This window comes from Scaptodrosophila lebanonensis, unplaced genomic scaffold, assembly GCF_003285725.1.
Source record: "Scaptodrosophila lebanonensis strain 11010-0011.00,11010-0021.00 unplaced genomic scaffold, SlebRS2 tig00001418-arrow-arrow-pilon, whole genome shotgun sequence".
NCBI classification, from domain to species: domain Eukaryota; kingdom Metazoa; phylum Arthropoda; class Insecta; order Diptera; family Drosophilidae; genus Scaptodrosophila; species Scaptodrosophila lebanonensis.
The window spans coordinates 2,022,760-2,038,552 of record NW_022060744.1 but is presented as its reverse complement, the minus strand read 5'-3'; the positions used below and the strand labels follow the sequence as shown (position 1 = coordinate 2,038,552).

Here is a 15,793-nt window from a genome sequence, read left to right as displayed (position 1 = left end):
TCGCTTGGCTGAAGGGTATAGAGGAGGGGGAGAGATGCACGCATACATATGTATATTGGCATGTTGATTTGCATGTTTATATGTTTTCATACATATGGTGCCATGTACTATATTTATTTATATATGCACATATGTATAGTATGTATGTGTGTTTTTTTTTGTGTGGGAAGCCGGCAACATTGCGGCGTTTTAAATGAGTGCGAAATTCTTGAAATGTCATGGCTGGCAGTTAGCCTGGCCGGTTGGTTCACATGCCGCCCAAAATGCTATTGTGTTGAGCGGTTTTTGTTGTTCTTGTAGTTCTTGTAGTTGTTGTTGTTGGTGGGCTGCTTGCCAACTATTGCGATTAATGTTGACGGCAACATCTTTGCAACCATTGTGATAATGTGGATGGCAGCATGTAGCTAAACAATTAGGACAACTGCTGTTGGCAACATGCTGCTTACTGAATAGTGAATGTTGAGACCAACATGCTGCCAAATATTGCGACTAATGTGGATGACAGCATCTTTGCCACTATTGTGATTGATTTTGATGGCAGCATGCAGCTAAACAATTGGGACAACTGCTGGCAAATGTTGAGACCCAAATGCTGCCAACTATTACGCTGTTATGCTGTTGACGGCAGCTTGTTGCCAACCACTATATTGATGCAATCAAACAATAATAACCAGAAAAAACTAAACCTACAATAACCATAACGAATCGCTTCAAAAATTCAAGTGCTCGCCTTCAATTAACCCATGTGCGCGCACTTTGACATGAAGAAAAATCTGCGCGGATGACGTCACAAACAATAAACAACAAACAAAACATTTGCAAATTGTTTTGATTCATTTGACATTAGAGACTGCAGAAGAACAATAATTATATCGCTGCTCTCTCTCTCTCTCTCTTCTGTCACTCTCTCAATCGTTAAATTGAATGCAATTTAGCCCACCTCCGCGCCTCCACCATCAGGTCTGCGGCTTTTGTTTTCGAGTCGCTTCTGACTGACTATTTTTTGACACTCTGCGCGGCACATGAAAAGAATAAAGGCACACAGCTTTTCACTTGTTTTCCACAATATTTGTATGCGACATTTGACAACAACAACAACGACGACTAAGACGGAGACGACACTCACGTTCACGTTCACGATCGCGTTGGAGATGAGAGCGCACCCGCACCCGCGTCCGCATCCGCATCCACACTCTCAACGCACGTTTCTTCACTTTGTTGCTCTTTGCTAGCGGCGCGCCAAACAACACACAGCAACTGAACGCGGCAGCCGCCAACGAGACGCGGCCAGCCACCCAACCAGCTAGCCACAGTCAGCAGCCCAGTCAGCCGGCAGACGTCGGCGTCGACGTCAGCGTCTGCAGCTGCGTAGGCAGCAGCAGCGACAGCAACAGAGCGGATCAGCGCGTGCTGTGACGCAGTCGCCAACAGCCAACGGGCACCCACAAGCAGGCGAACTTGGCGCTTTGTCACCTCGGTGCGGCACAGTGGGGCAAACAGACTAAACGGACGTTTATCCCCGTTCCCCCGATTCGATCAAGTAAATAGTTCAAATATTCTGTATCCACCATCAACAGCCATTGAACTCAAATAAACTTTATGAAAGAAAATTCACAATATAGTCGAATATTCTTACATTAACATTTCTGTGAGTTCAGGTATTTTGATAAACCGATTGGTCCTACGGCAGCTGTATAAAATAATGAGGCTTTATATAAGTTCATAGCAAGTTTGGATAGGGTCTAGCTGTTATGGTTCAAAAGTTTTAGGTGCTCATACAGTCGAACACTCGCTTAATAGTTCTTCCGTCAAGCTCACTCTTCTTTGAACAGCCACTTTTTAAGCCAGGTTTTCAAAATGTCAAAAAAAGAAAATCATATTTAATTATTACTAAATTGCTCTTGGAATTAAATAAATTAATAATCTTCATTTATATATAATAAGTTAAATGGCACCCAAATTGTGGTATTCTGCATTTTTAATCATATTTAGTAGATTCAGAAATATTTAATTTTCTGCAATGTTACTAACTATTGCGATTCATGTTAATGGGAACATTTTTCCAACTACTTATTAGGATTAATGCTGATGACAGCATGTAGATAATGATTAAGATGCTTTATATTTAGTAAACGTTGATGACAGCATGTTGCCATTTATGTTTTGTACTTATGCTTGCATGCTCAATTTTTGAGTCTCTTACGTTTTATAGTGTCCCCAAATGGCACCCAACTTGTGCTACTCTGCATATTAAGTCATATTGATGGATTCAGATTAGAACAATTCTTGTTTTAGTCGATATTTTTAATTTTCAGCAATGTTGCTTACTATGGCGTTTCATGTCGATGGCACATGCTGCTAACTCTTCAGTTTTTTGTTGCTGGCAGCATTTGACCAACTATTGTCTTTAATGTTGATACCAACATGTTGCAAAGGGCTTATAGAGTGTTCAATGAGACTGACATCTGCTTTGTCGCAATGTTCCACTGTGCGCTGTCTTCTATTGCTGCTGTTGTTGTTGTTGCTGCTGATCAGCTGCCGGCTGCTTCGATGCTGGTGGCAGCGCTGTGGTGAGTTTTGTGTGTGACGTTCTTAATACGTTATTGTTGTTGTTGTGGTTGGTTTTGTCGCGCCCGTTTTTCATGTGTTATATTTTTTTCTCTTCTTTCTTCTTCACATTTCCTTTCGGTGACATTTTTAGATGCGGACGCCGACGCCGCCACTGCTTTGTTTTGCTTTGTGCCATTCAATCTGCATTTCAACATTTTTTTTGCGCCGTCTTTGTGACGTAGTTGCTTCCTCACTCACACGCCCCCAGCCAGCGTGCAGCTCATTCTGCATTTTCGTTTTTTGTGTTTTGTTTTTGTATTTTTTTTTAAAATAAACTTAATTGCGTTGGCCGCAGACACAAAACCTTGCGGCACTGACGCTGACGTTAACAATTTGAAAAAAAGAATCATTTTATTTTTCAGCAGCAGCAGCAGGAGAATTTATTGCTATGCCTGTTGTTGTTGTTGTTGTTGTTGCTGCTGCCCTCGTCTTTTGTTGCAAGTCGTGACTTGCGTCAGCGGCAACAGCAACATCTCTTACTGTTTGTAGCTCCATCTGGCTCTTCGCCCCCACTCTGCTCCATCGTTTCCACCGCTTCCCATCTCCATCTCTGGCTGGGCTTTTATTTGTTATCTTATTTGAATATTTGGTTACTGGGCGGCTGTTGTGCAATTGTTGTTGGCATTATTCTCTCATTGCTGATAAGCCCGTTTGCCGCTGCGGGCCACCCTCGAAAGCTACGAGTACATACCTCTTCTGCTAGTTCTTCTACTGTTCGTCTTCTTCTTCTGCTTCTTCTCCACACCTTATGCGGCGTATGATTAATATTAATAAAACGCTTCTCGGTAGTCTGAATTAGCGATTTTCTGGCGAAATGAAACAATGACATGCCTCCGCTTTACACTCAGCAAAATTATCTGAAGCACGCCCTCGATATTCAAGGCAATTAGTGCTTAGGGAATTCCCAAAACACCGAAAATAAGTGATGATGAAACATACAAGTATTGCTTGAAACCTACATTATTTGATAAAAACATTACGTTCTGTAATAAATGTTGCTAGCTGTTGCGAGTAATGTTGATGGCAACATCATTCCAACAAGCCATGCAACCAAAGTTGCCGACAAACAACTTTTAAAAGGTCTCAAAAAGGCAACCAAGTTGTTCAAACACTTCAAGTTGATTAAATCATACAATATAGCGAAGATTCGAAGAGTATTTCAGATAGTTGGCATTATAAGGCAACATAAATGTGAGCAGTTTTCATCAGAGAGAATTAGTTCTTAGAAATGCAAATGATCTGTTTTGGCTTCCCGCTAATGCAACAATTCGCAAAAAAGCTTCGAATTTCTATTCAAAATGTTTTTTTTTGTTTATCAAATAAGGAATATCCAATTTGTTAAATTATTGAGTATTATACAAATTTCCTACAAATAAAAAAAGTTGATAAGTCGGAAGATAAATTCTTTGCATAATTTTAATTAATGAAAGACTCACCAGATAATGTAAGCAGTTTGACTTCAGAATAGAACAAATAAATAAATAAATAAAAATCCAAGAAAACTATTGAAATATCTGTCCATATTCTAATGCCTGTCTTTATAAACTGCAGTTTGTCCTGACTGATTGCGCTATAAAATGTTTAAGAAGCCCGTAAACGAGCATTGCTGGAGAAAATTCAAACCCCAGATGGGGGAAAGAAGAGGGAATTCAAAGTTTTCTCCGAAAAAAAAACAAACAAATATTTTTAATCAGCCGATGGACCACAAACTTGGTTTGTGTACTCTTTACTCGTATAAGTAAATAAGAAACACAGTGCAATGCTTTGTTGAATAAATTGTAAATGAAATTCCTAGGAATAACAGAAAACTTTTCTAAAATTATTCAACAAATAGAAGAACAAGTTCTATTTCAGAAGCGAATCTATATTCCCGCTATTCTTTGCTGTGTTCTTTCTACTCTTTCGCTTCCGCTCTCCCCCATGTCGCACATAGACGACAAAGAATTGATAAATTATTTGCGGCATTGTCATAAAAGTGATGCAAATTATTTTCATTTGTTGCCGTTGTTTGTTTGTTGTCGCTATTTTGTTGTTGTTGCTGTTTTTGTTCATAACTCAAAACGCGCCCAAGGCGCACAGACAACGAAAAGCCACAACAATGGGCAAGTACGGGTAAGTCGCATGAATGGGCCACACGGTTGAGCGAGTGGAGCAAAATAAACGGGGCTGGGTGGTGGGGTTGGGGGCAGGGGAGGAGGGGATGGGTATGTCTGGATGACCGCATTGCTGGCATGCGTCGCATGATTGAATGATTTTATAATATTTTCCATTTTATTGGGCAAAGGGTCGTCGGCAAATTAAACATATCATTGACTGGGCGTTGGCGTGGGCGTGGACTTGGGCATGGGTGTTGGGTGTTGGGTATTCGATATTGGAACTGTGGGATTTTGGGGTCAGTATTTTTTGGGGACCAGTGCGATGGATAAAAACATGTCACGGTCGGGCATCGTTAATCAAAAACCAACTTTATGACTGGACTGCACGAGCGACATCCAAATCGTGGCCAACATTTTAATAGACTCTCTCGCTTGGCACAGAGATTTCAAAAAAAGTTGCTTAACGAAAATGTGTATGAATTGCTGTTAAAGGCCGCTCTAAAGTATGCAATGAATGAATGCACAAATGAATGGCTGAATGAGTGAGTGAGTGACTCAATACGGTGAATGACCAAAGCCACATAAATCGGAAATTAAAAAGGAAATGTGCCTGCCGCTCTGCTCTCCCAAATGCAGACCGCATGGCGAGCAACTGAACTGCGAATTAAACTGGAGCCACAAAAATAATAGCAACGCCAACAACAACTACACACTATACAAGTATGCCAGAGATTTAAATGCACAAATCCTACGATATTTTAAAGGACTTCCAACGGCAGACATTTCGTTAGCATGGACCTCCAAAAAGATTGCTTCATATGGCCAGCCACCTCTCACCATTATAGCAGTTCAATGCTATACTAGCGTTTTCAAAAGGAGGATGTATTAGGGGGTTACCTATAGAAACTTTGGTACTTTCGACCCATTCATTTTGTATTGATTCTGAAAATATGTAGGCTTAAATCTAGTTTTTTCAGTACTTATCCATGTGTGTGTGTGTGCAGACGCGCTTTACTTCATTCTACATAAGTGTAAGGTAGATATTGTGTACATACCTGCAAATACACAAAGAATATAAATCAGTTATAGAGTTTGCGACATTTCTAACATATGTTTGCCATTTCAAAAGTTTGTGGTAGAAATCAATTGCTTAAATCGTACAAACTATTAATTTTAAAAAAAAAATACCTATTTAAAAAGGTTTTGCGGCAAAATTGACTTAACCGTTTAAAATATTAGGTTTTTATTATAAAATTTTAATCGTAAAGAATTGTTTAATGGTTAATTACGATTAACTGGATAAATGTAAATTGGTAATCAAAAAGTAAAATCTGAAAAGTGTTGCTTAATGATTAACAGCCGTCGATTAACTGATTAATCGTTTAAAAATCATTAAAATAAATTGTAATCATAAAATATGTACCAACTAAAAGAAATTGATTTAAGATTAATAAAGGACGATTATTTGCTTATAAATCGCAATAATAAAAAACCTGAAACTGAAAAGAGTAGCCTGATGATAAACAAAGGCTGATTAATTGATAAAGTATTGAGTTGTAATCAAAAAGTAAAAGCTGAAAAGTGTAGCTTATCGATTACCGATGGACGATTAATTGTGTAACCGTTTAAATTGTAATCATAACATCAATTGATAATATAACAACTAAAAAAATAGTTCAATGATCGATTAATGCCGATTAAATGTATAACCGATTAATTGTCTAATTGCTTAGAAATGAATTAAACCAACAAGAAAAGAGTTTTTGAAAAACAAATTAATGTATTTCTGTTGTTGGAATAGAAAATAGGTTCATTCTTTGGCAGCCAATTGGAGCCCATGGTACTTTTTCCCTTCAAATTGACTGTAATACAATAAAATTATAAAAAGTTACCTCGCAGGCAAATAATCTTTCTATTTAACAAGTTCAACATGAAAATGAAATCTCACTGAGGCTTAGAAAACCAACGTTTTCCTTAGAATTGTTCTAAGTTAAGAAATATGACAAATTTGAGCATCGATTTGTCTGTCTGACTGTTTATTTATTTATTTTTAGCAATTTTTTATGCCATGTCTGCTCGTCTGTCTGGATGAACGCCTGGATTTCGCTGACGTTTGAGTCTAAAGCCACCAAACTTGATATGCAGACTCTCCTAATATCCATGCAACGCGAGTTTATTTATTTATTTATTTTTTTTTGATTTGGGTGAAAAGGAAAGGAAACAATTGAAATTAAGAGCAACATACTTTTATGGCTCACATTTCTGTTATGCTGTTTGTGCCACAAATAAGCAAATTTAATGCTCTTACATGTATTTGGCAACATATTGAAGTGTGATTTGTTTAGATAACTTGTGTTTACACTTTTGCTTTTCAACGAATTATGGGATATTGACAAAACTGATACTGCATGTTCCACACATATAAGTGGTGATGAAAACGGGGATTTACATATATGCGTATACGTGTACATTAATCTTAGTTTGAAGCTGTTCCCGGTTGCTTCCAACTCATAACCAACAGTTTAGCAAGCTACCGATTATCGTGGAGAACTTTTATCGCAGCCAACTTATGCCTCAACAAGCTGCTTTCCTATGCATGACGACATCGAACTTTGTCGTTGCTCATCAATTTCGCAGCAATCTACATAAGCCTTACTAAGTAAGGAGCTGCCGAGCGGTTTATCCGTTTCCGGGCGAGCAGATACTCGTATGGCAAAAGCCAAAGGCATCCTGCGGCCTGTTAGTGAAGAGAACGAAATGCTGCATTTACAAAATAAATAAATAAATAAATACAAAAAATGCGCATGTCATGCCCACAGAATAATTGGCCCTAAGCTGCCGATCGGCCAGCAGTTGCCCGGCGGCTCAGCTAAACTCAAACAAATTGCTTGTAACGTCTTGGACTTCTAGTTCCAAAGCACAGTGGTTCAAATGATCAGGTTTTCTATTTGAATGTTAAACATCTGTCTGTATGTACGCATAGATCTGAAAAAGTATAAAAGCTAGATTCACCAAACTTCTCAGGCTGATTCACTAATAATAAATGTATGACAAGTTAATGTTCCCCATTTGAATGTAAAAGATTATGATCGATTAGCCGTTGTCCGTCTGTCTGTATGTACGCATAGATCTGGAAAAGTATAAATACTAGATTCACAAAACTTCTCATGCTGATTCATTAATATTTGATGTATCCTGTAAACTGAAAATATTTCCCATTTCTAGGTAAGACACTATGCTTTATATAAATATTCCCGATCTATCGATTGTCCGTCTGTCTGTGCGAACGCATAGAGCTTGAATATTTGTTGTTGTTTTTCTGAATCTTTGAAGGAGAACAAATCAAAGAAAAGCCGAATCTTTAAATAATTTTTTAAGTTTTTCTGTTTAGCCTCTTCAAATTAAATGAATGCCTAAGCACTGTGCGCTCGGCGGGCACTTCATTTGAATGTTATTTGTGAGCTGTGTTGTTTGTTGTTGTGTTTAGTTTTTGAATAAGATGCCGCGCCTCCATTCGCTTTTGTTGTAATTCAACGAAATCGCTTGGCTGAGCCTTTTTCAGTTCTCTCTCCTGTTTGTTTTTGTTTCCATTTCCATGTTGCCACACACATAAATATATTATGTATGCACAAGGAGGATGGACATGGGTGTGTGTGTGTGTGTGTGTGTGTGTGTGTGTGTGTGTGTGTGTGTGTGTGTGTGTGTGTGTGTGTGTGTGTGTGTGTGGGTGTGTGGGTGTGGGTGGTTGAGTGTACTGAACTTTTTCCTGCGCGTGAATTATGAAACGAATTATGATGGACAGAGCACATCCTGTCCTTCTAATTAGGTCTTAAGCTAAAGAGCCGCCTTGGGTGACATCTTTGTCGTCGTTCTTCTCCTCCTCCTCACACGTCGTGTCGCCTCCTTTACTTACATCTACATGTGGGCACGTGTACAACAACAACAACAACAGCAATAACAAGAATAACAACAGCAATACCTATGCATAAACTATACCGAGCTGGTCACTGATGTGAGGCTTACATTGTTCATACAAGTATAGTCTGTACGAGTACTTGAGTATGGGTAAATAGTCTTTGCCTCTTGTTGTGCTCCGTCATTCCACTGCCAACAAATATTTAACTCCACCTGCATTTTTCCACAATTAGTTGGCATACTTCTATGCAACCCTTTGTCAGTTCCAGACCCAGATACACCCATAAAGAAGGTTCCATAACTTTACTCTTGTAAGCCAGCATAAACTTCAGATAGAAAAACAATTGTCGCTTAATTCTGTACCCGAAAGCTTATACACGCTTTTAAATCACAGCTAAGTCGATTGTTCCTATTGCAAGTACTATACTTATATGATATAAATCTATTGTTCCTATGGCAGCCATATGATATAAATCTATTGTTCCTATGGCAGCTATATGATATAATTCTATTGTTCCTATATGATATAGTCGCCCAATTCGACTGGTGCTTTACAATACGTTGGTTACCCGAGGAAACTTTCTTTCTTTCTATCCAATTGGGTCTCGAAAAGTATTTTCATTACAGTTGATCGATCCTATAACAACTATAACGTCTAGTATTTCGATTTAACATCATTGGTTATCTCAACAAACTTCCGAATTTCTGTCTGGTTGCAATATCTTTAGAAAAGTTGTTGATGCAAAGAGTTCCTATAATGGAATAGGTAGCTTAAAGAACAAAGAAGTAACTGCAAAATCGGACAACTATATGTTGTCTGATCTGTCCCATTTTCCCTAATGATGTGCCTGCAAACAAAAAAAGGAGCAACTCATCCTGCTAATAATTTATTTACCCACAACACGGGGTCTGTCACGCCTCCTTCTGGGCTCTACAAATATTAGACTAAATGCAGATACCCTCGGCAAGGGCTTACAAAGCAAAATGGGCGGCTTAAGCCCGCGGCTCCTGAACCCGCCTGCCCGCTTTATAACGTGGCCAACGTTCAGGCGGAAGTGCTTCCTACTCGAAAGCCTTTCGACTAAAGCGGCTGCAGCTTAGCGACGTGTCAGTGCTGAGAACGGTCGTGGCCTTAACCCGGTCGAGTCCTTGTCCCCACTCCCACCTGCACACGTTCAGACTGCTATCTACCTCCGACCAACAATCCTGGTGCGCCAAAAACCCGTGCAAAGCTCGTTTTAATGAGTCGATTTAAAAGTTTGCGGACGGCTGAGCAGCGGCTAAAAATAGCTGCTAACCGGGCTAAAAACTGATGCTAAGGCCAACGCTCAGAAAGCAATAATAATACCCAGTTATTACAAAAAAGAAGTTCTGTCCTAACATATGGCTTATGTGATTGATAGATTTGTTTATATAGTTTTTTAAAATTTTCGGTATTTCGATAAGGTTTTAAATTTATGTTTTTTCCCCTCTCTGAACTGAACTACAAGTACAATATTCACTTTGTGGAAGCATGCCCGAATGATAGTTATAGTAAAGGTTTCAATTGAGTGGGTCTCAAATTTTTTCCTCACCCTGTTAAAATATGCAAAGCATATAAAAATATATAAGAAAATTCCACTTATACCGAAATAAATGAAAGTTTGTTCTGATAATCAACGGGCTGTAAAGAATATACGATTCGGGTATTGTAGTGTTTCACTTATCAGCAAACTACTACTAGGAATTTGTTGCATAGGAATAAGATCTTCAAAAACATTTAATTTCTTAAAATTCTGCTTATTTGGAGGTGATTCTATCTTCTTGGTATGTCACCCCAGTTTTATATTTCTATTCCACTTTCTATAATGAAAATATTACCTTAAATTGAATTCGAATCAATTATTTACCACTCTCAAAATATTTGAAGTGAATGAGGTTTGAAAGAAATCCAGAAATTAAAGAACTTTCATTTTCAATAATCAACTCAAGTTGTCAATCGGGGCTCAGTAAGTCCCATGGGAAGGGCTATCAACAAAATTTTTAGGGATCACAAATTAAATTTAATGTCTCAAGTTCACTTTATAGATTATGTTAAGGCTGTAAGCATTTCTTGTGTTAATTTGTTGTATTAATCAATACAAGTAGTACATTATTATTAATAAAACAAAATCATAGATAAATTATTGGCAGCGATTAATTATTGGTTAATTATTTAATTAACGGCTGTTTCAACGAACGTAAGATTAAAACAAAAACGTCAATTAACGAAATAGCGAAGCTTTCATCGAAAGTATTAGGAGAAAAATATATCGATTAATTGAAACAACGGAGTTTTCATCGATCACTCAAATATGAGCATATTTCACATTTAAAAACAGAACCAAAGTAGAAACAAATAACACAAGAGAGTGTGTAAGAGAGAGAGAGAGAGAAAGGAGATTGCAACATACCCGTCAGCATAGAGGCCTGTGGCGCCTCCGCTGCCAGTCATGGCAAGCGCCTTGTAGCGCGCCTGCTCATCCGTGGGGAGGACAATGTCGACGGAACGGGAGCGAGTGGCATTGATGTTCGGTACGGTGAGGAAACAGCCATCCTCGCTGGGCTGCAACTCCTCGGTCTTGCCACCCGAAGATACCTTCGAGAAGCACGAGTCCACAGAGGCGGCGCGATCCCGCTTCAGATCCGGAACGGTCAAATAGATGTCCCTAACGACGAACGCATGATGCGGTGCCCCACCGGTGGCTGCGGCAGCAGCAGCCGCTGCTGCCATAGGTGAGCCACAGGTGGCCATGTTAGAGGCCTCATCCATTGAATCGGCCGTGTCCACCGATGATTTCGTAGTGTCCACCTCCTCGTGCGACACATTCTCCAAAGAATTGCCAGTGGGCTCCACAAATATGGCCTCCTGCCGGGAGATGGAGCGACGCCTCGGACGCAGCATGGTCGGCGAAAGTGGTGGTGCACCCATTCCCAAAGCGATCGCATCGTCGGCATCAGCGCTGGCGCAGGCTGTGCCTGCAGCGCCTCCGGGCGAGCTGATCGAGGGCAGGGAGAGTGCGGCTGCCGCAGCCGTTGCTGTGGCGCCCAAATGATCCATCAAGCCGGCGGCGCTGGAGGTGCTGGGGCCGGAGCCGGGCGGTAGTTCGAGTACGGGACTGCCACAAACTGATAGCGAGAAGGAGGGCGAGGCGGGTGGAGTGCCCGGATCGATGGGTAAGACATAGGGAAAGGGTGGGTAATCGCCATTGGTGGGTGATAGGGTGAAGGTGATGCCACAGGGGGTTGTTGGCTGCGGGGGCAGCAGCGTGTTGCCAAAATGCGGCGAGCCGTGCTCCGACTCCTCGAGACCTTCGTCCTCCGAGGTGGTGACCGAACTGCCGATGGTATGGCGGCGCATTTGACGCGGCAACCGGGCACGGGACTCTTCAATGCTGCTGCCCATGCTTATGCCCATGCTGAGATTGGTCATGCGTATGTCCATTTCAACGGCTGCATCATCATCGTCCTCCGGGACGCTGCTATCGCGCACAACTTGTGCTTCTGCACCGTCCTCATCCTCGTCCTCCAGTGCCTCGGTTATGTCCTCGCACTCGTCGGCATCCTCGCTAACCTCCGAGCTGGTGTTGCTATAGCTGAGGGTTGTTAGCTCCCGATGATCAATGAAGTAACGCTGCTCGGCGCTCATTTGCTTCTCGTACTGCTCCACATAATAGCAATGGATGCACGGCGGCGGCGTCTTGGTAGACGAGCTGCGACGCGCCTTAAGCCGACGTGGCACCTCGAGAAACGTGCCGGAATCATCGCTTCCCACCGATGCGGCAGCCGAGTCGAAGCTGTGCGAGCGCTGCGCATGCGCAGCCTGCGGTACCTGCAGATAGCCGCCCTCCGAGGACCGTTCGTCTGCCGAAGAGGACGACTGCTGCTTCAGCAGGTGTGCCGAGACGCGTTGCGCCTCCAACTGCATTTCATCAAAGGAGGCCGAGCGCACCTGCAGCGCAAAAAAAAAAAAACAATAATGAAGAGAGAAAGAGAGAGAGCGCCATCCTTCAGTAAATCAGAGAACAAAGTGACAAACGAACAACAAACGATGCATGCAAGCAACAGAAATTGAAGTGGGGGCGGGCACATGTCCTTCGCTGGGCGTAACATGAAAGCTGTGCGTGTGGGTTAAGGCATATGGTGGGCGGATTGGGCGCAGGGCGGAGTCGAGAACAACACAAAAGCAACACAAAAGACGAAACAGGAATGTAAAAAAAACTAGGTTTCAAAACATGCAGGTGGGCAAAATATTATCGATAGATTTACCAAAATCTATCGATATGAGCCGCTTTTTGGCTTTCAATTAAATATACATACATCACTATAATTTTGACAACAACAAAATCATCATTAGATTTAATTCTGTTATCGATGAATAAAATAAAATTAAGTTTTATTTTGCGCTGATAAAAAATAATTAGCAACAAAATAAACTAACAATAATCGATTGATAAAGGATATGCTCCTAATGAAGATGGCTCTAATCAGTAATCAGTAATAAGAAGTCAAGTACTCTTAATTTTGCATATCTTGGCTCTAATAAGTTATAACAGCGATAAGTAAACGATGCAACTATCGATAAATTCCATATGGCGTAAACGAAGAAGCTGTTTTTATGCCATTGGTAGCTGGCTTATATAACTAATAAATGAGAGCTTAGTAGGGAAAAATTTTAACGATAAGTTCGATATACTTGTACATATAACTCTTTTTGTTTTGGCTTGAAAAGAAACGGTCTGATATTGAGTTAATGTAATCGATTGTTAATGATAGTTAAAGAATTAATGTTAATGTTAACCTCATACTATCGATAGTTGCGGAACTAGCGTCAACATTAACTTTGTGTTAAAGATCGCTGAAGAACAAACGCTTATATGAAGCTATGCTATCGATTATTGCATTATCGATTGCAAGATTAACGTTACAAGAACGTGTTAGCTGCTTACGAAATGGAAACCAATTTCAAATATTATCGTACCGCTGTCGGCTGTATAGGTCGATAACATGGCTTATCGATGCATTTTTTCGTAAAATTGGAACACACATATAAAAACCAATAGGAACCACAGCAGCGAGTAAACAAAAGAAAACAAAAAGCGGTGCACAACACAGAGAGAGAGAGAGAGAGAGAGAGAGAGAGAGAGAGAGATGGAAGAAAACATGCAACTTCCATTCACTGCACGATATACAAATAAAAAGAGTATTGTGCGTGTGCGTGCTATCGCTATCGATAACCGGTGGCTAACCTGTTTAGGAACTTCAAGACTATTCTGCATTTTCATTTCGGCTCCGGTTGGTGTGCGCGAACGCGTGAATGTTGTACGTAGTCGTTGCATCTTGTTGATATTATTTTGTCTTCTTCTGCCTGATTCGCGAGATCCTGAATTCCTCCTTTCTTTGGGGGGCTTAGTTGTTGCTGTTGTTGTTGTTGTTGTTAGTAAATTGTTTCTGAGCAGCTGCTCTATGGACGGTCGTTGTAGTTTCTGTTTTAGCTGTTTTAGCTGTTCTTGTTGTTGTTGTTGTTGTTGTAAGTCTGGCTATTGGATTTGTCACGGCTGGTTGGTTTGTTGTAAAGCAGGTTGTTGTTTTATTGGTTTTTCTTGCTGTTGTTGTTGTTGTTGCTGTTGCTGCTGGTATTGCTGCGTTGCAGCCTCCTGTTGTTGTTGACGATGTTGTTGCTGCTATTGCGGCTTCTTCTACTGTTTGTTGAAGTTGTTGTTGTTGCTGCTGTTGCTGGTGCTGTTGCTTTAGCTGCCACAGTTCGTCGTTGTTGCTGTAGATTGTGGATTGATTTGTATTTGTATTTGTTATATTCTGTGAATTGCTGTTGTTGTTGTAGAAACTGTTATTATTGTTGTTGCTGTTGGTGCTGTAGCTGGCTAAATGCTTATCAATTCCGATGCTTAATTCCATTTCGCTGATTTGCTGCAATCCTCACACACACCCATGCATTTGGCAGGCCACACCATGCAATAGAATATCGAGCGTTTCGCACGCGTTTTTTAAATTACTTCTATTTTTTTGGACGCTTTACTTTTGTTTGTTGTAAATTGGTAGCGTTTTGCTGGCGGTTTTAATCGCCTGTTGTTCAAAGCACTGTCAGCAAAATTTCAACGCTTGACATCTTTTTTAAAATATATATTTTTTAATTAAAAATTTGTTTTGCCTCTTCAGTGATTGTTGTTTATGAATGCAAATTATGTGTTGTTGTCTAGAGATGAGATTTCAGTTGTTTTTTTTTTATTTTTATTTTTTATTAGATACCGTGATGGGAGGTAGAAAAAGGGACGAAAAAGAGAACAAGAATTTATGGCGTTAGTTTATATATTTTTTAGTAAAAAATTGCAAATTTCATTTAAATTTGTTTGCATATAAAATTAAATTGCAAACAATTTAGAAAACACACTCGCAACCACACACACACACACACTCACATACTTATACACCAACTATGTGGTGTTGTGCGATAAAATCGACATCTGTGATTTTATCCCAATGAATGCAAGGCAACTATATAAATAAATGTATACATTTCTTATATCTTATACACATGTTGATGCCACACAGTGCATCCGCAATTTGTTTAGGATATACACTGAGCTGTATTACTGCACCAATCGTTCCTATGACAGCCATATAATATAGTGTACTGATTTTAATATAACGTCAGGATATTACACAAAGCCTATAAGCCCCTCTTCTTAACAAGTTTGGCGTCCCTGTCTGTTGTGCTTCAAAAGTTCTTGAAGTTCATACAGTCGAACAGTTGAACGGACAGACAGACGCATAACTCTGTTGATTCGTTTCGTACTGCTGAGGATACAGTGTGCCTCCTTTTTCCTAGCAAGCCCTTCAGCCCCAGGGGTAGAGGGTGTAATAATCTCAGTTAACACTCTATAACTACAAGTATGAATGGATAAATCGCTGATTTTGTCACCAATAATATACACATGACAGCCACGATTTGCTGACAGAGCAGACAAATTTATTTCCATAAATTCTAGCACTGCTGCAGAAAAAGAAAAAAGAAATATCTTCTTTTTTTGTAGGTAGAGCTGCGCTTTGTTTTTTCGACAGCAGTCGCATAAACCACAACAACAGCAACATCGCTGACAACAAACATGTCGATGACGCGTCGTTGAGTGGCATCA

General features: G+C 40.2%; 1 protein-coding gene across 1 annotated transcript in view; it reads right to left on the bottom strand.

Annotated features, from left to right (window-relative positions):
- The window catches only part of LOC115633419 (eye-specific diacylglycerol kinase), a 51,353-nt gene extending 37,375 nt beyond the window's left edge, over positions 1-13,978 (bottom strand). The window contains 3 exon segments of the mRNA XM_030530878.1: positions 11,054-11,678; positions 11,766-12,591; positions 13,889-13,978. Of these exon segments, the coding sequence (XP_030386738.1) occupies positions 11,054-11,678; positions 11,766-12,591; positions 13,889-13,978 (1,541 nt within the window).
- Between the last annotated feature and the right edge of the window lie 1,815 nt (positions 13,979-15,793).